Source organism: Enhydra lutris, unplaced genomic scaffold (assembly GCF_002288905.1).
Source record: "Enhydra lutris kenyoni isolate GAN:26980312 unplaced genomic scaffold, ASM228890v2 scaffoldscaffold20, whole genome shotgun sequence".
NCBI lineage: Eukaryota > Metazoa > Chordata > Mammalia > Carnivora > Mustelidae > Enhydra > Enhydra lutris.
Window position 1 is genome coordinate 673727 of NW_019154104.1, and position 22774 is coordinate 696500.

At 47.6% G+C, this 22774-nt stretch overlaps 1 protein-coding gene across 1 annotated transcript in view; it reads left to right on the forward strand.

The window, feature by feature from the left end:
- Positions 1-5130: 5130 nt before the first annotated feature.
- LOC111148638 (pleckstrin homology, MyTH4 and FERM domain containing H1) overlaps positions 5131-22774 on the forward strand; it is a 39577-nt gene continuing 21933 nt past the window's right edge. The window contains exons 1-5 of the mRNA XM_022505389.1: positions 5131-5256; positions 17772-17834; positions 18686-18835; positions 21075-21158; positions 22629-22710. Coding sequence (XP_022361097.1) covers positions 5131-5256; positions 17772-17834; positions 18686-18835; positions 21075-21158; positions 22629-22710 — 505 coding nt within the window. The remainder of the gene's footprint in view (positions 5257-17771; positions 17835-18685; positions 18836-21074; positions 21159-22628; positions 22711-22774) is intronic.

Sequence of the window (22774 nt, forward strand, 5' to 3'; positions counted from 1 at the left end):
CTGCCTGCTTGTGATCTCTCTCTCTCTGTGTCAAATAAATAAATAAATAAATAATTTTAAAAAAGCATGGAGGGGAGACGGGTGAGGTGTGTATGCGGATACAGGAATTCGGTTATAGGTGAAGTACAGTGTGTATGTGTAAACACCATTTGTGTTTGTGTATGTGCTTGCAACATATGTATGAATGCTTGTGTCTGCACTGGATATCTCTGAAAGACGTAAAACCCCGTACACAGTTGCCTCTGGGGAAAACTGTGGCTGAGGTACAGGGGTGGGAGGAAGCCTTTGTACCTTATACTCTTTTGTTCAGTATTCAAAAATAAAGAGATAATGGGGTGCCTGGGTGGCTCAGTCCTTAAGCGTCTGCCTTTGGCTCAGGTCATGATACCAGGGTCCTGGGATCAAGCCCGGCATCAGGCTCCTGCTCAGTGGGAAGCCTGCTTCTCCCTCTCCCACTCCCCCTACTTGTGTTCCCTCTCTGTCTCTCTCTCTGTGTCAAATAAATTAATTAAATCTTAAAAAAAAAAAGAAAGAAAGAAAAGAAAAAGAAAGAAAGAAAATAATTTTTAAAGATCCCTTGATCTTTCTGAGGCAGATCTGGTAGTGAACACATCTGTGGGCCACATCTCCCTAGTATGTCCACACTGGTGGTTTGCCTTTTCATTGTGAATGAAGCTATCATTGAGTGCCAAGCTTCTGTAATTATCTCCTGTAATTCTCAATAAATAAATAAATAAATAAACAAACCTAGTATTTATTTAAAAATTTAAAAATTTTTAAATTGCCATTTTAAAAAAAGATTTATTTATTTGCTTATTCATTTGAGGAAGAGGGAGCCTCTCTCTCAAATGCATGTGGGGGGAGGGGCAGAGGGCGAGAATCTTCACGCTGACTCTTAGATGAGAGCGGAGCCCAGATGGTTGTGGGGCTCAGTCTCACAACGCATGAGATCATGACCTGAGTGGAATCCAAGAGTCAGATGCTTAACCGACTAAATTACCCAAGTGCCCCTGAACTTGCCATTCTTGAAGGTCAAAAGAATGGTTAAATGTTGATAACTTCATGTGATTCAACCTAATATTATTGCCCTCCTTTTCAAATATCATTGCTCTCAATTTCAAAATGGCACTGAGGCTCAGAGAGGTTAAGCAGATGGTTTAAGGTCGCAAGATTAAGGGCCAGAGCCAGTACTCAAACCCAGGCTTGCTTGGCGCCGGAAGGGGGAATCTTAACTACTACACTCTGCTGTTCCTCTGTACTGGTTTTGTTCTTAAAGGATGCTATTCCTGTTTGTCCTAGTCCCCTCTGGTATTTAGATCCCTGAAGGCTGGAACTTGCTCACCTTTTCCTGTCTCTTCCAACATTGTGAAATGTGCCACTCAGCCCCCAAGAGTAAAATGCATATTGTTGGCTTGATCATATGACAAGGTGCGGGCAGATGTGCCCTCTGTCCACTCACCCACCCCCAGCTCCATCCTCAGAAAGGGGCCACAAAGCTCTTCCCTTCCCACAGTTGGGCAGGTGGTCAGCCTAGTGTAGCACTGTTAGAAGATGGTGGTGGTCCATCACTAGTGAGTGGAAATCACAAAAGGTGCTCACACTCAGGTAGTGAACCGTAGTGAGGGGACACAAGAGAGCCCAGTGGAAACTGTGCCCAGAACAGAGTCCGTGTTCCCTTGGGAAGCCTCCTGCAGTGACCTCTGACCTCTTCCGTTTAAGGTCTTGTATTGGCTTGTCCTCTTTGTAGGAAAGTTCCAGGATATACACTGTTGACCTGAGCCTTGCAAATCATGAGATCTTTATTCATCTTTATGTTCCTGACTTTGCACGTAGGAATCACTTCACGAAAAGTTGATTGAATTACATTTAATCTCAGCATCTTGTCAATTTCTGGCCAAATCCCTACGCTTGCCAAAGTCATCCCAGGTCAAGTCTGTGTTTTCTCTTACTGGCCCAGAGTCTGAGGTCACCTAACGACTCCCTGTGGCCTCTTTTCATCACCCATCCTGCACACAGCTCCTGCCTCTGAGGCATTCTCCACCACCCTCCCTGGCTACGTCATTCCAGGATGCCGGAGGACTTAGGGAGTTCCAAAGGAGGGCCTCAGGCTGTGCGGTCGTTTGTCACCTGCTAAACAGTTTAGCGCTCTGGGCACTAGAAGAAATCAAGAGAAGTGGGTTTCACAAGAGTGACCAGGAGGTGATCCTTGTAGCTGGTGGGGAGGGCCCATGGGGACTCACTGTACTCTTCTCCCTAGTTCTTGTATATATATGAAACTTTCCAGAATAAAAAATGAACAATTGTATTGGGTTTTGTCCCTTCTCTCATTTCTGTCCCATCTGTTTTGCCATTAGTGTTGTGTTAGGCTAGCCGTGAGACTCCACCACCGCCACTGAAGCATGTGCATGGAAAGAGGATGTTCTTTGTGTTGGGAAGTTGGGATTCTTGGCCCCACTCTGATTCTCCTTAGCTCCGTGTCTCAAGTCACAGATGTGATAGGGTTTCTCATCTGTGCTTTGTGAATAATATCCCTTGTCCCACATCACAGGGATACTGAGAGGATACAGCGAGAAATCACGCCTTCACGGTGCTTTGAAAAGCTAACCATTCTGTAAATTATTTTCTGCTCGTCTTTGCACATCTTTACGGGAGGTACAAGTGCGAGGTGACTTAGCAGGTGAAGTTCAATGTACTGGTATTTTGCATTAACCTCTAATGTTTTATAGCTGCTGCGGCAACCACCTGCTTCTGTTGGAAGAGCCTCTGGGCCACGTGCTTGGCAGCAGGCCCCTTGCTCCAGTTCCCTTTTGAAAGCCCCGTAGCTCTTCTCACATGCTGAGGCAAGCCTAGCACAGGTCCAGCCCCCTTACCGCATTCCCAGGGCAAGGGAGAGGCTTCCGCAGAACACTTGATCTGTTCAGAAGTGTGATGTCATAAGCTGCTTGATTGGGACAGGACTCCCTGCAGGCTGGGTATAATTTCAACTCTCAGGGCTAGGCAAAGGCCAGTGATGTGTTTTATTTCCAGAGCTCCTGGAGATTTTGTCCACTGTCCCCATGGAATCAGAGCTGCAGCTTTGACAGCCAGTGAAGTGGGAATTAAAATTCACCAAACCCTTTCAGTGGCACGCAAGGATTAAGTTTCCCCTGCCCCTTGGTTTTACCTGGGTGTTGTTACCGCTGATTCTTAGCCCTGAGCTAGGCTGCAAGACTTCCAGGTCCTACTTTCAGATCTGCCACACTTTTTTTTTTTTTTTTAAATATGAGGAAAAGCAAAATCCCTTTGAAGGACAAAGCAAATCAAACACGATGAGGCCTCCCGGCCATCTCTGGAGGCCCCACAAGGTTCTGTTTTGTCTTTTCAGCTGCGATCATAGCTCAGAGAAGGTCATGTTTTGTTTTTGTCTTTTGTCTTCCTGCCCGTTCCAGTCGGTCCCAGTCTTTTGAGGTGGGGATTGCTGGGAGATCACAATGTCGGGATTGTTCAGCAGGACAGTCCCCGGAGAGCAGGACTGAGGTCACATGTCTAGTGTTCTGAGCTGCCCAGAACCCGAAGACTTAGACCCTATACCCGTCAGTGTTTAATTGTGGGGCTTCTCTACAGGTCCACTGGCCCTGTATTTTAAATGAAAAGTCAGGACACATGATACATGTCTACACTTATGGAGGTTATGGTGTCAGAATGTTTGAGACCAGGATGCCCTGGAAAACCTTGAATATAGGTTCACCTTATTGCCAAGGATGCTGAAAGATCCCACAAAATACTTTTCTCATTTTTCACAATCCAGTTCACTCTTTGTAAAATCAGAATTCTTTCCAGTTTTTAGATGGGTTAAAAAGCACAGTTGCTCAGAGTAGGGACTTTGGAACAAGAATCCCAGCCCCACTACTTACTAGTTCTAGAACTCTCTGTGTAGCTTCTCAGTTCCTCGGTGACCTCCTGCGCAAGTGTGGACAATGCCCGTACCTTGTCTTATTTATTGTCATGAGGATTAAAGAGGCCACACATGATAAATAAATGATAGCTATTTGTAGTATGGTAAAAAGATACTTACAAAAGTCAAATGTGATAGTTGGAAGAAAGGAAGGATGGAGGCGGAAGGGAGGGAGGAAGGGAAGAAAGAAGATTAAAAAAAAAAGTCAAATGTGAGGCGGTTAACCTATGGAGGACAGGCTCACTGGTCACCAGGGTAGTGTTCAGCAGCAGTGCAGGAGGTGACTGGGTTTTCCCAGGTCATGCGGCTCCTGAAGAAGGGAAAAGGAATTAAAAAACGAAAAACAGAAAACTAAGTTTTTATTACGGAAAATTCTAGGCATTCATTCAAGTAGAGAAACCAGTATAAAGAACTCCAGATGCCCATCACCTAACTTCAAAACTTACCAGCAATTTGATAAATCTTATTTCATGTATCTCCTCCCCAAACCACTGCTAGCCCCCTACTATGAAATGTTTTAAAGCACATATCCCAGACGTTATATCATTTCACATTTAAGTCATTTATATGTATATGATCTCAAGGTCCTGGGATCCAGCCCATATTGGGGGCTCCCTGCTCAGCGGGGAGCCTGCTTCCCCTTTCCTTCTGCCTTCAGCTCCCCTTGCTTGTGCACTCTCTTGCTCTCACTCTTTCTCTGTCAAACAAATAAAATCTTTTTAAGAATAAGTATTTGTTGCATGGATACATTTTTGTTAAATGGATAATTGAATGAAAAACAAATGAGGCCCTACTTTCTACTGACGGGGGGATACCTGGGTGGCTCATTTGGTTAAGTGTCTGCCTTAGTTAGACTCAGGTCATGATCCCAGGGTCCTGTTTCTCCCTCGCCTGCTGCTCCCCCTGTGTGTGCTCTGGTCTCTCTCTCTCTCTGACAAATAAATAAATAAAATCTTTAAATAAAAATGAGACGAGGTTCGCCTTACAGTTTTCTCAGACTTTGTGATTCCCTGAGTTTGCTTAGCTAGCTTACGATGGAATGGGACACAATGAGCCAAGAAAAGTGGCTGTGGCAATGACTCAGTCACCTCCCCAGCTCTGTTTTCTCTGCCCTCCTCCTCACACACTTCCTTATCTTCTCCTCTTGTTGTACTGGTTCCCAGGCATCCCTGGAATAGCCAGAAGTTGACTCCATCATGGCGGAACTCAAGGTGGAGACCCGTGCCAGTGTGGACTGGCAGAAGCGCTGCCTGGCCCTGGAAACCCAGCTCTTCCGGTTCCGCCTGCAGGCCAGCAAGATCAGGGAGCTGCTTGCTGACAAGGTGAGTCCTGGAGAGCTAACCTACCTCCCTGCAGAGGTCAATGTCAGACAGGGCCAGAGTTAGAGAAGGAGAGTTGGGGAAGGTGAACTTTCTGCTGCTGCTTTTTTTTTTTTTTGAAGTATTAATTAATTTTTAATTGAGTATATTTGACATGTAACATTATATAATTTAAGGTATACCACATATTAATCTGATACATTTGTATATTATAATATGGTTGCCTTTGTAGTGGTAATTAGTGTTTCTATCCTGTTATGTAATTGTCATTTCTTTTTAGTGGTTGGAATAATGAAGTTCCAGTTTCCTAGCAAATTTGATGATTATAATGCAACATTATTGCCTATATTCACCATACTATGTATTATATCCCTAGGGCTTATTTACTACTCATTGCAGAAAGGTGAACTTTTAATGAGATATTTTGCACACATGCAAAATGAAACCTGGGGTACTTTTTTTTTAAGTCCAAAATCAGAGCAGCTTACTAAGCTGTCCTCTTGCATTCTTTCCTGCTCCAGAGAAGTGATAGAAATCTTCTCGGCGCTCCATAACCTCTTGGGACAACTGTGGCTAAAGTGGAGGTTCTATTATTCCCTTAATATTTCTTCTTCAGTGTGGGGAAGGAAGAGGGAAGAGATTTTTTTTTAATCTTCTTAGGGAAGAAGAGGGGAAAGCCACACCCTGCTGTCACCCTCTATTAAGCATAGGAGCTGTGGAAGGCAGCCTGGTTTCCTGGTGGTGAGGACACAGATTTTGGAGCCAGAGCCACCTGGCACTTACTGGCTGTGTGACCCTGGCGAGTCCCTTCGCCTCTAAGGCAGGTACACAAATGTCTGCCTTGCAGTTATTTTGAGAATTGTGTCAGGTCACATATATAAAGGTTCTGGCATGGAATAGGTCTTAAACGGGAATGATTATTATCTTTATAGGCTTGGGTGGTCTGGTCTGGGAAGCTGACCATCATTTGTAATATTTCTCTGGGAAGATGCATTCTAAACAGCTGACTTTCAGAAACACTTTGGAGTATAACCTATCTGGAGAGTAGAGACCTGTACTAAAGGGAAAAAAATTATATATTATATATATAATTATATATTATATATAATATATCATAATATAATATATTAATTGTATATTAATTGAATCAACTCTCTTCTAGTTTTGTTTGCATCATCCATCTGTGTAGCCAACCCTTTCTTACATACGACAAAAGTAAAACTCAGTCCACCCCTCTCCAAGGAATTTGCAATTCTGATTAGTAAAGCCTGAGGAAATGGCCAGTTTTACTGATAGCTCCACAAGCTGGCATTTCGGAAGACAAGTTATTGGCATTACCTCTGCATTTCCACTGCCGAGGATAGTAGCACTGGTTCAGCCTGAACTAGAACTTGTGAACTTTGGGTCTGTTGGCACTGCTGTCTCCAAGTTCAGGCTTTGCAAAACAGAGACCGGCTGTGTTCCTGTGGCCATGGTTCAGATAACTAAGAGAAAGGGTAGAATTAGGCCACCTCAGGAAAAGGGAAGCCGGCCTTAAATAGTGGTTCTCAAAGGGTGGTCCTGGGGCCACCCATGCCAGAAACCTGGAGTGCTTATTAAGCTTGTACATTCCTGGATGCCCCCTCGCCCAGTCCTCCTGGCCCAAATCTCCTAGGGGTGCCGCTCATAATGTGCATGTTTAACAAGCTCCCAGAAATTAGTTTCATAAAGTTTGAGAACCTTGCCTTAGGATAGCTTACTGGGGAAGGTGTGGGAGGGAAGGAGAGAGTAAGTAAGGGTCTCCTAGCTGGTTTAAAACACATCTCAGAGGAAAAAAACTTCTGTTCCTAGTGATAGGTACTACAAAATAACCTTAAAGAAAAGACCACTATGAAAAACGAAGAGGGAAAACCCACATGGTACTCAGCTTGGGCAGCTCAGTAGGACGGGCTGTGTGACTGGCCTCCCTGTAGTGATGAGAGGTTTGGGGTTTAATCTGTGGAGATAGAGATGAGGTCTGGCCCTTTGGAAGCTGGAGCTTAAACTGAAACTTTTACTGTAAAGTGAGGACTATCAAAGTTCTTTGCTGTAAGTTAAAAGGTAGACAAGGAAAAGAAAATCATCTGCCAACACAGGGAGATGACCAAACAGCTTCTTAGCCAAGGTTCAGGGCAGAAAAAACAAAAGAAAGCCAAAGAAAAGTATTCCTGGAGAGTGCGATGATGGTACTGGTTTAGTATTAGAATTTATACTCTTTGTGTGGATTAAGAACCCTGAGTTCTGGGCCAGTAATACCCATCGGAGACCTCGTAGGAACAGACACAGAACCTCTCTGGAGAAACAAGACCTCAACCCAAATCACACAGGATCCTCACGTTATCCCATAGTAAACCCATAGTAAAGATGCATATATGATCCAAAACGACTAAATGCTTGAGAGAATAATCTATCCTGAGTTAGAGTCTGCAGACACAACTAGATCCCACAAGAACTTGGAATAAGGAACTGTTGGCAAGACACCATAAAATAAATGAGTTCAAAATTATTGAAGAGGTAATGAAATGATTGAGCATGTGAGACAAGAACAAGACACTATCCAAAAAGATCAGGTAGACTGGAAAAAGAACCAAATAGAACTGCTGGAAACAAAAGATGTCTTCACTGCAATTAAATGTTCAACAGTTGAATTAAACATCCAATGAGGCACCATGGAGATGAGCTTAGAGAGTGGGAAGATGGGCCGAATGCAAGAAACCATCCGGAATGCAGCACAGAGAGAGAAAGGCCCAGAGGCTGAGACCTGGATGCTAGGATGACAAGATCCTATAAGGTACCTGAAGTGGAGGACAGGATGAAGGAGAGACGTTACTTGGAGAGATAATGGTGTAAAAATTCCCCAACTTGATGAAGGTTGTGCAGCCTCAGACTTGTGCAGCAGAACGAAACTGGGCAGTATGCATTTCTTAAAAATCTGCTGACTGTATTAGCTAGATTGTAGGATGGCTGCCGTAAGAAAGAACCCAAAAACATGACGGCTTAAAACCAGCAGCTGTTTATTTCCTTCTCGTGTAACCTTGCTGACGTGAGCAGTATAGTCCTGGGGTGATGTCTGCTGCATGGTTGAAGAGGGTTCCTGTGATGGCCACATTCCAGCCTCTTCCCTTTATGTGTATGACCTGGAGATTCCATTCATCGCTTCTGCTCATGTCCCATTGGCCAAAATTTATTCTCATGGTCATTCCCAGGTGCAGGGAAGATTGGAAAGTGCAGTCATTATTCTGGATAATGATGTGCTCTGTTCAAAGTTGGAGGCTTTATTTTGTGTGAGAAAGAAGAGGAAAACAGATCCTGGGGATCAAGGAGCAATCACTAGCCTGGAATTTAAATCTAGAATGATGATGATAAGTAGAAGTAGAGTCTATAAGTTTCAAATCAGTAGAGTAGGGAAATAGAATAAAGTCCATTAAATCTAGACCAGGAAGGAAAAACAAGAGTATTAAAAAAAAAAAAAAAAAAAGGAGTAACTAGAAGGCAGAAAATGCAACAGGAGAAATAAATCCAAATGTATCAGTCATAGGAGACATATATAAGAATGTCTTGTCACATACAAGAATGTAGCATTGCTATATGAAAAATTGGAAATATCCTAAATGTCTATCAACAGGGAAGTGGATAAACATACTGAGGGTATTTGTACGATGGAATACTACATTGCAGGTAGAAATGAATCGGGTGAGCTACGTGCTTAAATCTCAAACACCAGCACTGAACAAAAAAGATCCAGAGGACTTGTAGAGAACAATTTGGCTTGTATGAAGTTTTAAAACCTACAAGACAGTCTATCTATTGATTAGGGGTGTATGCAAATGAGATAAAATGTAAACACAACCAAGCGTGGGGTTGATGCTAGAAGTGAAATCAAAGAGTAGACTGGGGCCTTCGCCTCTCTGTAGTGGCCCATTTCTTATGTCAGAAGCAGAGACAACAGAAATTAAGATCTGATAAAGCTGAATGGTGGATACGTGTTTTAAAATATTATTCTCCATGTGTTTCCTGAAATATTTCATAATAAAAAAAATGTTTTACAGTGCCTTCCTCCCCTGTTCCCCAGGGTCCTTAAACACATCAGTAAACACACTTTCTCCCTCCACAACCTTTTGGGTGTAAGTAGGTTGAACTTTTGTAAGATTGGCCCCGTCTCCTCTTCCAGGCTGCCTTTGATCGTCATGTAGCTGAAATTCCCATGAAAAGGTTGGGGACTCAGACTGTGACTTGGGTAAAGAAAGGGGAAGCATGTAGACACAGGGCAGAAGAGGCTGGGGTGCCAGGGAAGAGGATAGAGAAAGACATCTTGACTAGGGATCATAGGCTGGGAGAATTGAGGAAGAGTACCAGGACAGTAGCCCAACACCGGACCTCGTGGCAGGAAACCTTAAAAGCCATAAACACCACGTTGCTCAATGTCAGGGCTGGGCCTGTCACCTGCAATCTTCCCCAAACCCACAGGACAGGTTCAACAGTTCACTTAAAGATTTTCCCGCATGCGTCAAGGTAAGTTTCAGATCACGGGAGGAGATGACTCAGGTTTCTCAGGAGAGCTGGTGCTGGGGCCAAGCCCAGGTCGGGTCTCTGTCGCGGCTCCTAGAACTTACTAGTTAATCATCACCAGTACCCACCTATACCGGCTAAGCCAGGTCAGCTCTCTGGGTCCCTCTGGCCAGCCCTCTCACTCGGCCACAGCCCGTGGGGATCGCACCACCTGGCTGGCTGATGGCCGCTCGCTCGTGGCTGTCTGTGGTGCAGGGCAGGCCAAGCCTGGGTGCTTCCCAGGGGAGCAGCGCTTCCTGGGATCAGATCCTGCCCATGGGCTATGAAGGCTTGGAAACGTGCCCTTCCTCCTTCCCCACCCTACAGCCTCCCTCTTGCAGAATTGCTGTTTGGGATGTGGAATGATCTGTGCTAAAAAGCAAATTTTTCTGAAAGAAAAGACATGGAGGTTACTGCATAATCCCTCTCCTAAGGGCGATGAAGGGGAGGGAAGGGGAAACAGTGTTAGACTCTTCTCTGCTGGTGCACCACACCAGGCCTGGTGTGCCGTTGCCATGGACACCCAGGTTGCCAGGACCATGCACTGTGGAGCCAGATGAACTGGGGGTGCACTTTCTGTCCAGGACAGGAGTCGAGGGGGTGGCTGATGCCGGGGAGTTCACATCTAGCTCTGCTCCCTGGGAGCCTCCCCAACCGTTGTCCCGTCCGTCCGTCCGTCCATCCGTCCCCCGTCTCCCCCCCACAACCTTCCTTGCTCTGCTGAAGAAGTCACAAAGGCTGTCAGATCAATTTAAAACTTGATACTGTTCTAGGAGGATCTATAGATGGTATGAAAGTCCCTGGGATTTTTTTTCTCGTTCTTGCTAAACTTGTGCTTCAGTCATCCCATCAGAAAAGTGGGAGTGTAGTAACTGCACAGAGGAGCCATCCACAATAGGGATGACCATGATGAACACACAGCCTCAGTATTAGAACTAACGCATGTTTTAAGCTTTTTATGTATTTATCTCTCTCTGCTTCCAAAAGGGGTTTGAGTGGATTTATTGAAAAGAAGTAATGTGATGAGACATCCCTCATGTTTATTTTTATTATTTTTTTAAGACTTTATTTATTTATTTGACAGAGAGAGACACTGCAAGAGAGGGAACAAGCAGGGGGAGTGGGAGAGTGAGAAGCAGGCTCCCCGCAGAGCAGGAAGCCCAGTGCGGGGCTCAATCCCAGGAACCTGGGACCATGACCCAAGCCGAAGGCTGACGCTTAATGATTGAGCCACCCAGGCGCCCCAACATCCCTCATGTTTTAGCTTGAATATTTTTCACTGAAGCGGCTTTTTCCCAAGACCCCTTCCAGTTGGATTGTGTGCACTCCCTCTTTTCTGGAATTTCTTATTGGTTCCACCAACCAGGGTTTTAAATGCAGTAACCCGGTTTACATTTATATACCAAAAATATGTAGGTTAAGACTTTTTTTGTTTCCGTAAACACATAAGTGGTTCAGTCCCCTTAAACAAAAGAACAATGACTGTTGCTCCTCCCCCCTCAGACCAGGGACTGTATGAAGGCTGCGATTCTCTGGAGGCATCAGCTTCTCAACGTATGGCTGGAATACAGAGGCCAGAAAAACACTTCCTTGCGTACCTCAGAATTTACGAAAAGGCCAGGAACTGCGAAAGGAGAGTACTAGGGCTGTCAGGACTAGTTGGAAGTATGTTGAAGTCTGCATAAAGTCATCACAGAATTGGCCTTAGCTGACAGATACAGTTTGCTTTGGGAGCAGATGCCTTCTAGAACTTTCATTCACTGTGGATGAGCTCGTGTGTACATGTGCGCGCATGCACGCACGTTGAGAGGGAGAGAGAGAGAGAGAAAGAGGCTTTTCATTCTCCTAACTATCTATTTTTAATAGGGTCCACTGCAGTATTTTTCTGGAACCTCGGTACTGATAGCATTCTGTACCCCTGTGAAGCCATTCGAGAAGCTCTGTGCCAATACAGGCCTGGCCCCACGATGTAGCCCAGAAGCTTTGCTATGCTTTGCATCCTGTGGCTAGTCTAGTGTTTTCCAGAGTGTGGTCTGTGGGCCTCCTACATCAAGATCACCCAAGATTTTCTTCCCAAGTGCATTCCCGGGTCCATACCTCAGGCTTGCTAAATAAAACCGTCTGTGGACAAGGCCCTGGAATCTGCCTCGAGGACCCTCCGAGTGGGTCCTTACACCCCTGAGAGTGAGAGCTCTGGGCACCAACTCCCTCCACGGCCTCTCAACATCTTGAGCCCCACGTGCCCCGGAGGAGCAGGGGACCCACAGAGAAGACTCAGAGCCCCTTCACTCCTTCCTTTTCTGTAGTCAGACACCAGAGCAACCCCATGGTGCTGTATTTTAAATATTTAGGACTAAACATAAGATTTGAATTAAACAAAAGATCTAGTAAAAAAAAAAAAAAGTTGAATGGCATGGGCTTTGATAACAGAGTTGGAACCATTTTTTTTTTAAGATTTTATTTATTTATTTGACAGAGATCACAAGTAGGCAGAGAGGTAGGCAGAGAGAGAGGGATAAGCAGGCTCCCCGCTGAGCAGAGAGCCTAATGCGGAGCTCGATCCCAGGACCCTGAGATCATGACCTGAGCCTAAAGCAGAGGCTTTAACCCACTGAGCCACCCAGGCACCCCAAGTTAGAACCATTTAATAGCGCAGACTGGGGGCTGCTGCTCACACACGAGCAGGTCACTTACTCAAGTGAGACAGGTGGTCCTGGGAAGAATCAGGGGAACGGGCTGGAGCTAGAGGAGGAAGCCAGTTATCGCCATAAGAAAGTGGAACCCTACCATGGCCAAATCTTCTGAGTTTTCGAGGGAAGCTGGAAGCCAGGGATTATATGTGGAATCTCTGTTTTTATGTGACATGCGAGATCTGAATGTGAGAGGCCCTGCGGCTGACAGTGCCATAGACTCTGGAGCCAGTCCTCCCGAGTTTGAACCCTGGCTCTGCCTCTCTCCCACGTGGCCTGTTAGCGAGGTTCCCCAGCCTGCCGGCGTCCGTTTCTGATCTGTACAGTGGGCTAATAGTAGTACGTGCTCCTGCCCAGTGGGATGAACATTCAGTGAGTCGACACGTGGAGTGTTTAAGCCGGTGCCAGACACACAGCCAGTGGCCCTGTGGAGTCCTCTATGTGTCAGCGACATGCCCCTGACACGGGAGGTCTTGCAAGATGCCCCAGAGGCTAGAGCTGGCAGCCTCAGGCTTGAAGCCGTTCTTGCTATAGGTGGATGATTCGTGGGATGACCCTATAATTTATCATCTAACCCAGGACAGTCTGGAAAGAGAAAAGAAGGCCCTGTTAGTAATTATCGTGGGACAACAGGGGAAACACCGACCATGCCAGGCAAATGGGTCTCCCTGGTCCTCCGTGTCATCTCTGTCTCTGAAAAACCAGCAAGTAACTGACTGTCAGCTTCACCATAAGGGCCACGTTGTGCACCTGAGCTCTATGCGAGGCACCTCGTGGTCATCTTCCCGGCAACCCTAGGTGGTGGAGACTCGTTACCCTTTTTTCCCTGGCGAGGAAACTGAGGCACAGAGCAGTTCAGGAACTTATGTAAAGCCACACTGTGGCAGAGCCAGTCAGGTTCAAGCCTGAGTGCTTCCCTGTGCCCGTCTCTCCAGTGGGGGCAGCGTGGCAGTAAGAATGCTGAGCCCCCATTTCGCAGAACGGCTGAGCCCCAGCAGGTGCAGCGCTCAGCTCAGACCACCGTTCAGCTCACAGGGCCGTGCCGGGAGCGCCCGAGATCGCCCACTGCTGCCACTGCCCGGGCACTGCTGTGTCACGGCGTCGTGAGTGTACAAGTGTACGAGCTGCAGACACAGGGATTGAGCACCAGGTTGGCGCCCAGTGCATGTTGTCAGGTCACCGTGGCCAGTGCTGGGGCCACTGATTTATGAGCCTCGTGTGCCAATCACAGCTGGTGAGAGCGGAGCTGCCTCAGAGTCACCTGCCTGAACCCGACACCTCCTGGGCCAGCGCATCACCCCAGGCCCACAGACAGCTGAGGACAGCTGAGGACACGGCTCTAGGGAACCTGCTGAGGGGAGAAACAGAACCCAGAGCAGGGGTGGCCCCGGATGCGGTGTAAGGAGCAGTCTGCCCTCGTGAGAACTATTGATGCTGGTGTTAAATGAAGTTCGAAAACTCTGGAGTTTTTCTCGAAAACCTGGAGTACTCCCGGGCCATGGAGGAAATGTACGTTCATCACAACAGAGGAAGAGATTGTGTTAAAAATACTCTTCAAATAAGGATGGCAGGATGTTGGTAATTGTTGGACAGTAGTGAGGGATATGTGGATGGTCGTCACACTCTTCTCTTAAAAACGTTCCAGATGTTCAAAATGTTTTCAGTGTTCAGAAATTAGTTTTAGAGGAAAAAAAAATACTCCAGCATAAAGGCAAATACAAAATGCTTTGAGTTTTGAGTGTCCCTGCCGGGAAGATAAGAACAGCTGTAGGATTGGTAGGAATATGGGGACCCTGCGGCTGCCTGCCCAGGTTGGGAGAAGACCCCAGGCTCTGTGGAAGGTGCCTTCCATTGCATTTGCTTCAGTGATAGCGTACTTTGTTATTTTTTAAATTAACATATGATGTACTATTTGTTCCAGAGGTATAGGTCTGTGATTCATCAGTCTTACATAATACCTTGTATTATATAATTACAACACATACCCTCCCCAGTGTCCATCACTCAGTTACCCCATCTCTCTACCCCCACTCCCCTCTAGCAACCCTCAGTTTGTTTCCCATGATTAAGAGTCTCTTATGGTTTGTCTCCCTCTTTGATTTCATCTTGTTTTATTTTTTCTTCTTTTCCCCTATGATCCTCTGCCTTGTTTCTTAAATCCCACATAGGAGTGAGATCATATGATAATTATCTTTCTCTGATTGACTGACTTCACATAACATAATACCCTCTAGTTCCATCCATGTTATTGCAAATGGCAAGATTTTATTTTTGATAGCTGTGTAATATTCCTGTGTGTGTGTGTGTGTGTGTGTGTGTGTGTGTGTGTAACCTTTATCCATTCATCTGTCGATGGATATCTGGGCTCGTTCCATAGTTTGGCTATTGTGGACACTGCTGGATAGTGTTCTTTAAAGGGATGTCTAATAGTATATAATCTCAGTGGGAAAAAACATGCTCACTGTGTTGTCAATACCAGAGTGATTTCCAGCCCTCACCAGTGTCATTGACTGCCCTTGGTCCAAGTGGAAATGCCCAGCTGGGCACTAGAACTCGAATACAATTCTGTTCTTCACTCTACCTTGGTTTCTCCATCCATAGAATATAAAGACAAGTTTTTCTATTAAAGGAGTTTGAAAATATCAGACAGTTGTCTGATATTCAAGATCACTCAATATGAGTGATCATTTCCTGTGGGAATCTTATGTCTTCTGAGCTACAGAGATGTTGCATCTGAATGGTCCAGCTGAAGGTTAATCTAGGGAAACTCGTCAGGAATCCAAAGCCTTCCTATTCAGTATTTCATTGTATTTGTATTTATCTTATTTTATTACTTAAGTAACCTTTATACCCAGCGTGGGGCTCAAACTCATGACTCGAAAATCAAGAGTGAGATGCTGTCCCAGCTGAGCCAGCCAGGTCCCCCTCACTGTATTCTTAAAAAATTAAATGCTTCTGCGACGGCTGGGCGGTACAGTCGGTTAAGCGTCCAACTCTTGGTTTCGGCTCAGGTCATGATCTCAGGGTCAGGAGATGGAGCCCCACATCAGGCTCTGTGCTGAGCATGGAGTCTGTTTGAGCTTCTTTCTCCCTCTCATTCTGCCCCTCCTGCTTGCGCACGTTTCTCTCTCTCTCTCAAATAAGTAAGTCTTATTTAAGAAATGTAAATGCTCCCAGCAACTGTATTAGAGATGGTTCTGAGGTTGGGCCCAAACTCCAACTCTGATTAGCTTAAGCAAATGGAATTCATTTGGAGGATCCTGGAGCAGCTCACAGAATGGGAGGAATGAGCTAACAGTCATGAGTTGGTGAAGTTTGTGCACGATCTCCCATGCAGTCCCCTGGTTCTTGTCTCTGGTCTCTCAATCCCAGATGTCAGATTCCTGGGAACAGAGAACCTGATTGGCCCAGTCAGGTCTGGTGCCTAAGGGGGACACATTACATAGTACTAACCTGGTCACCGGGGGCCGCCGCTGTGTGTCAGCCTACACCCCCACTCCAGCTACACAGAATTCTTGTTGCTCTGGGAAGCCAGCCCTGTCCCCATAATACCAGCTGATGCTAAGCTCTTATCTTCCATGTAGCTGTTTGAAGGTCAGGGAATTCTGTAGCACAGGCTCCATGGCTGTTTGCCTTGGGGAAGGCCGTCTGGCTCTAACTGATGCCTGTGTCTGGCCGGCACCACCCCACACTCTCAGGCTTGAGTCGAGAGGCTCAATCGTGATGATGAAACCTGGGAGAGGAAGGAGAGAAGAGCTGCAGGCAGCCTTGGCCTGAGCACATGAATGCCCCTCAGCAGTGGTCCTGTCTACTGGGAGCCCAAGGGGCATTTTTGCCCCATGGGTTGTAAATCTTGAGTTTTCCCTGGGATCCTCAGATCCTTTCATAGGGAATGTGTGCCGAAAGCATCTGTATTTCCCCAGCCCCAAGAAGGAGGAAAAAGTGGGTGAGGAAAAGCTGGCCTGAGAAAAGAGCTGCTCCAGGTTCTCTGGCGTGCCCTCCTCCCAGGGAACCCTCCTTTCACTGCCCAGCACCAGGCTGGGGGGCTCCTTCTCCTGCATCCTTGAATCAAGAAGGGAAGGCAGAATTGCAGTTGAGCAGATGAGAGATTGGGAAAAAAAGAAGGGATTCAGTTTCAAACCAGGATCCAGGCCAAAAAGAGAAGGTTGAGTAGTGGGAGAAAAGGCCAGATCTGCAGAGATGAGGTGGGTGAGGCTAGACTGGAGCTGGGAAGGGGAGACCCGTCCAGCCTCATGGAGGACAAGGCTGAGCCATTCTGCCCCTAGTGTGTGTATAAAGCCCCCCGTGGCAAGGCATGGTAGGGCTGGGAGCAGGTGACTGACCGGGCTGTGGCACATGGAAGCAGGTGGCTCTTGACAGGAGAGTTGGACATGTGACTGCCTCAGTGTGGTGATGTCCACAGGGCAGCGTGGCTGACCCGGCCCTGACCCCGGGAGGATGGGAGCTGCGGTCCAGCCCACACTCTTCACCGGGAGCTTGTGAAGCTGCGGGGGTGTCGTGTGGGCCCGTGAGCATCACCTTAGCCTTTAGCTTAGAGCTGCTCCCTCAGGAGCCTCCGTGGGTAAGAACACTCGTCCCTTAGCTTGGCCAGTTGGTGTAAAATTCGAGAATTGCCGAGTTCCTCAGACCTCAATGACACGTCTCTACTGGTAGCGAGATAGAATTTTTAAAAACATGTCTTGAGCGTCTCTGTTTAAGATTAAAGAAATCAAATAAGTTGATTCCTATTGATGCCATTTATAGTCAGAGATGTCCTTGATAAGGGATTAATAATTGCCCCCAGCCAGTGAGCTGTCCTTGGGTGGGAAGGAACATTCTCTTACTGCAGGCGTGGTGGCTCACGTGGGAGCGTGTTTCGTGCCAGGCACGTGGTGAGCAGTGGCAAGGCCCTGCCTGGAACGTGGTGCTGACAAGACTGAGGGCTGAGGGTAGCGTTGCCTCATGAAGAACGTTCCTGCTACCCTCCTGGGTATGCCACGCATGGGAGACAGAGCTAGGCTTCTGCTCGCTCAGCAGAGAGGACAGCAGCTCTAGGCTCTTCACCAGCCCCCTAAATTCGGGATATGGGAGCAGAGGGTTGCCATGAAGATCTTTGCCCTGAGACCCTTGTGCCGCCCTTGAGTTGAGTAGTTTAAACCTGGCCCGTGTGGAGCGTCTACACGGTTTGCTCACTTTGCCCTGAAGCCACGGTCGTGGTGGGGACACCGCACTGATATTTGTCCTTGCTCTCTGGTCGAGCAGATGCAGGAGCTGGAGCAGAGGCTGCTGGAGGCAGAGCAGAGGGCAGAGAACGCCGAGACCCAGGTAACCGGGGCGGGGGACGGGTGGGACTGTGCCACAGAAACGGCTGTTGGCCTTCCTTGATCCTTCCCAGGGACACCCACACACATACTTGTCACCCTCACCAGCTCCTCACGGGGACAAGGAAAACCAGCAGTCACATGTCTGTTCTTCTGAACAGATAATTTAGGTGCCTGGAGCGCTCTTTGGGCATAGAGTCTTTGGGTAAGGGTTAGCGCGAGAGCAGGTGACTGGGTTAGTCCACATGGCCAAGTTATGCTAAGGTAACGGGTCTCAGCAGTTTATCCCATCCAGTTCTCTGTCGTGGTGCATCTCCATCCAGAGTTAGCTGGGGATTCTGCTTCCCACAGGGACTTGGGGATCGAGGCTGACAGAGCTCTCCATCTTCTGCCTGGACCCTCTGGAACAGGCCGCCTCCTTGGTTGCCGTGGCAGGGAGAGAGCTCTCAAATACCTCAGTCCAGAAATGATGAGTCACTCCACTCGGACCCATGGGCTGGAGGGAATTCTATGGCCATCTTGCCATGAGAGCGCTGGGGCAGGGTGAGAAGCACAGGGACTTTCAGTGAGCAGCAGCCATCTCGGCCACGGTGAGCTAGAAGCAGTTTGTCCTGCCCAGCTTGTCCCTGTTGAGGCCCCCAGAGTGACACGGCCAAGTACCCAACGGTTTCTTCCTCATGTCCTTAGTTTGCCCATGTGAGGCTTACTAAATGGTCCCAGAGTTAACTGGTCCCCCTGTTGTCATGAGGGCTCTGCCTGGGACTTGGGGACTGGGGCATTAGGGAGGGTCCCAGGGCAGGTTAGTGGCCATTTCACACACACATGCTAACCCTGCGTGACGATGGTACTTTGAAGGTGGGTGTGATGGAGGAGAAGGTGAAACTGTCCAATCTGAAGAACGTGGACACAGCAGGCAGCCTGCACCGGAAGTACCAGGACCTGCTGAAAGCCATGCGGGGCAAAGATGAGCTCATCGGCCAGCTGGAGGCGCAGCTGGAGAAGCAGGTAAGGCCCGACGCCCCACTCAGCACCTTTGTCCCCTGCAACGGAACAGGGCCCCTCTGCTGGTGGGGGCCCCTCCCTCACGTGACTGTTCTTTCACGTGAAGATTGAACTGTTAGAAGCCAGGCAGGGGATATAGTGGGGAGAGGACCATGGAGGCAGACTGATCTGGGTTTGACACCTCCCACCCCACCCCCACCCTACCTACGAGCACCTGCTGCTCTCTGGCTATGGGCAGGTAAGTCACGGATTCCCATTTACACAACTGTAAGCTAAGGGTCATCATACACCCCAGGGCTGTCCAGAGAGTGAACTCAGGTAATCTGTGTATAGTATCAGACATGAGGTTGGGTTTGGTAAGGAGAGCCCGTCCTTCTCCACCCTGGCCTTGGGCCCTGCCTGCGTAGTATCATAGCGGCACAGAGCTGGACCGTGAGCCTTGGTCAGCTGGTTGGCTAGGGTTTCTCAGTGAACCTGAGTAGGCATACTCGGGTGCCCAGACATGGGCCCAGGAGAGGCCATGCCTAGCATTCCAGCTTCGTTAGCCCTTTGCTCCAGGAAGGTTTTCTGAAACATCACTCTGCCAGTTCCCTGTGCCCAGCCTCCTCCCCTTTACAGTCCCATTAACTTCTCCCCACTGCTGTCCTTCCCTCTGTCCTCGGCCTCACCTTCCCACTTGGCACCAGAGCACCATCATTTCCCATAAACCACCTCAGTGTGGCCAGATGACTGTAAATTTTCTGTGTGAATTCTCCATGAGGTGCCAGCTGGTCCTGGGAGTATCTCCCCACCATCATGGGCAAACTTGTAATCATTCATCACCAGTCACTGAACGTGTCCATGGTGCGATGGGCCTTTGTATACTCAGGGGCACCCAGCATGTGTTCCTGAGAAGTCGTGGGGAAATACGACGTCAACCCGTGAAATCTCTAATCAGTTATTCATTGACTTTGGAGGTACCTCCTTTTTTGAGTGCTTCATAGAAGTGGCCACATCTGGGGTTTCGTGGGCAAAATGATTCCCGCTGAAGCCTGGATCAAAAAAAAATTGTTTTCCAATAATAAAAGGTCAGAATAGAAATAATGCTGTTCTACAAGTCAGTAGACCTAGCCTTAGTCCCAGCTGTGCTCCCTACGCTGACGGAGGCAAGCCACATCACCCTCTCGGCCTCCGTTATACAGAGGGTATCAGACGAGGGCAGGGGTTGGCAGACCTGTTCTGTAAAGGGCCAGGGAGTACATACTTTGGGCTTTGCAGGCTATGTGGCCTTGAGTTCTCCCATTGTACCAGGAAGGCAGCCCTAGACAATACTTAAGTAATAGGCATGCCTGTGGCTCTGTTCCTGTACAATTTTACTTATAAAAACAGGTGGGGCAGGGGGAGAGGAACCAGGTGGAAGGCTGGATGGTGGCCAGTTTGCAGAGCCCTTCAGCTGGTTAACCTTAAGGTCCTTCCAGTATTCCCTGTGAACATTTCTTTTGTATCAAAGGACAGCATTCCATTTTCGTTTTGTTTATTTAGCCAAGCCTGGATTTGTGGACTCCTAGGTTATGTCCAGTTGTGAGTTTTTTTTGCTTGATCAAATAATACAGCAACTAACGATTCCTAAGCCGTGGGTTTGTCGGGTCAGCTGTCTGTACATTTAAAACGTTGACAGAGATTATCAAATTGCTACCCAAAAAGGCTTTGCCAATTTCTAGAACAGGGGTTGTTTTCCAACAGCCCTGGCAATTTGGGACAACATCAAACTTCTCAATTGTGTTAGTCCAAGAGGAAACGATGTCTGATTTTTTGTGCATTTTTTAAATCACAGTGGGGTTGAACCGCTTTTCATGGGTTTCTCTTTCCCTTTATTTCTTTGTTGACTTCTTGTTCGTGTTCTTTTCACACGTAGTTATTGGTTCGTTCATTTCAAATTCGCCCTCTTGTGTAAGCTGTCTGTGTTGTAAATCATCCCCCAGTTGGTCTTTTGGTTTTAGGGGACCTTTTGTTTGTCATACAGTAATTTATGGTGACGGTATAGACTTGATCGTCTTTTTCTTCATGGCTTCAGGGTATGGATCGCGCTGAGGAAGCCTTTTCCCACTTTCAGAATATTTTTTAAATTCATAAGTGAATTTCTTTTTTTCCGCTGCCCCTCCCCCCCCCACCTGCTTGATATTCCTTCTCAGCGTTTCCTGCCTCCAGTCATTCACTCCACTGGTGACCGCTCTGATGCACCGAGTCCCTCCCTTTCTTGCAGAAGCAGATGAGAGCTGAAGAAGCAAAAGTTGTCCAGGAAAAAGCTGCGAAGATCAAAGAATGGGTGACTCTGAAGTTAGGAGAGGTGAGTGGAAAACTCATCTCAGGAAACCTGGAGTGGACATGCAGGGGGGATTGGGGAGTCCCCTCCGTGCCCCGGCATTTTTCTGCCTCCTGTCTGCGGGGCCTTGACTGACCTTCCTTGTATTAACTATCTGTCCTTCACTCGGCTTAAACACTGAGACTCGCTTCACTTTTCCTTTCCTCCTGTGGCCGTTGGGTTTCCCCAGAGCTCCTGATCGGCTTTGTTTGCCCCACAGCGGGCACACACCCTGCACCTACCCTCTCCACTGCACCTCTGCCCTCTCCGTTCTTCTCAACTGGTCTCTGTGCTGTTGGCCAAATACACGTGTCGTTGCCCGTTTTCCCCATTTTCAATGTACAATTCAGTGGCATTAAGTACATTCACACTGTCATGCAGCTATCGCCACCATCTGTTTCCAAAACTTCCGTCACCCCAGACAGCAGCTCTATGCCCAGGAGTCACCAAGTCCCCGATTTCTCGTCCCCTGACAGCCCCGTCCTGTCTCCACCTCTAATTTGAGGCTCACTGCCACTCACTTAGAGAAGCCTGGGGCTAGAAGCTACTGTGCTCCCAGCAAAAAGAAACAAAAAGCAACCTCTTTCCAAACCAGAGGGCAAGGAATTGAAGTTTGGGAAAGGACACACCTCAGCTTCTCTTCCTCTGTCCCAACAAAGTGGTCATGCCTGCCGCAGGTGTTGGCAGTTTTGCCTCCCCATCTCCTGTCACCTGCCAGACTACGAGCTCTTGGGGTGCAGAGCTGATGCCTGGTTTGCCTCCATATTTGCTGAAAGGTGCTCAAAAAACTGGGTTGGATTTCAGTCGGAAGACAATGCAGCAACCGTGCACAAGGGTCTTGTAGACAGTGTGTTGAGTAAAGGAAGCTCAACCCAGAAGTATATACTGTATAAGCCCATTTATACCAAAAGGGGCACAACTGAGCCGATGTGTGCAGGGGTGGGGGCCTGGATGACAAAGCCCGGAAAGCAAGGAAGTGAGTCCAGTACACTTAGTGGTTGCCTTCCAGGGGAGGGAGAAGCGTGTGACTGGGAAGGGGCGAGTCTGGGGTTGTAGACCGTGCTGGCCAATTCCTCTTTCTTGACCTGGGTGGTGGTCACGTGCGTGTTCACTTCAGAGTCATTTGCGAAGCTCTTCCTTGATGTGGTTTGAGGATTTCTGGGCATGTATTCCACTTCACAATTCTTTTTTTTTTTTTTTTTTTTTGAAAAATGGTATTTTAGAACAGAAGGTTCAGGGGCTGCCAAATGGAATTCTATCCCAACCGAAACTGGTTAGCACAAAGGAAAGGGGGTAGGTCAGGGCTCCCTGGGAGGGTCAGCCCTGGATTGCTGGGGCACCAAGTGTTCTTTTTCAAAGATTTGATCTTTAAAAAGGATTTTAATCTTATTTTGAATTATATGCCTGAACCTGTCGGCTAAGTCTTCTTAAATCTTTATTTTTCTTTTTGCCCAGCTTGAGATGGAGAATCAGCATCTGAAGAGCAGTAATCAGCACCTGGCAGAGCAGGTGGGAGCCCTCCAGGATGCTCTAGAAGGTACTCGGGACAGGCTGTGTGTGTGTGTGTGTGTGTGTGTGTGTGTGTGTGTGTGTGTGTGTGT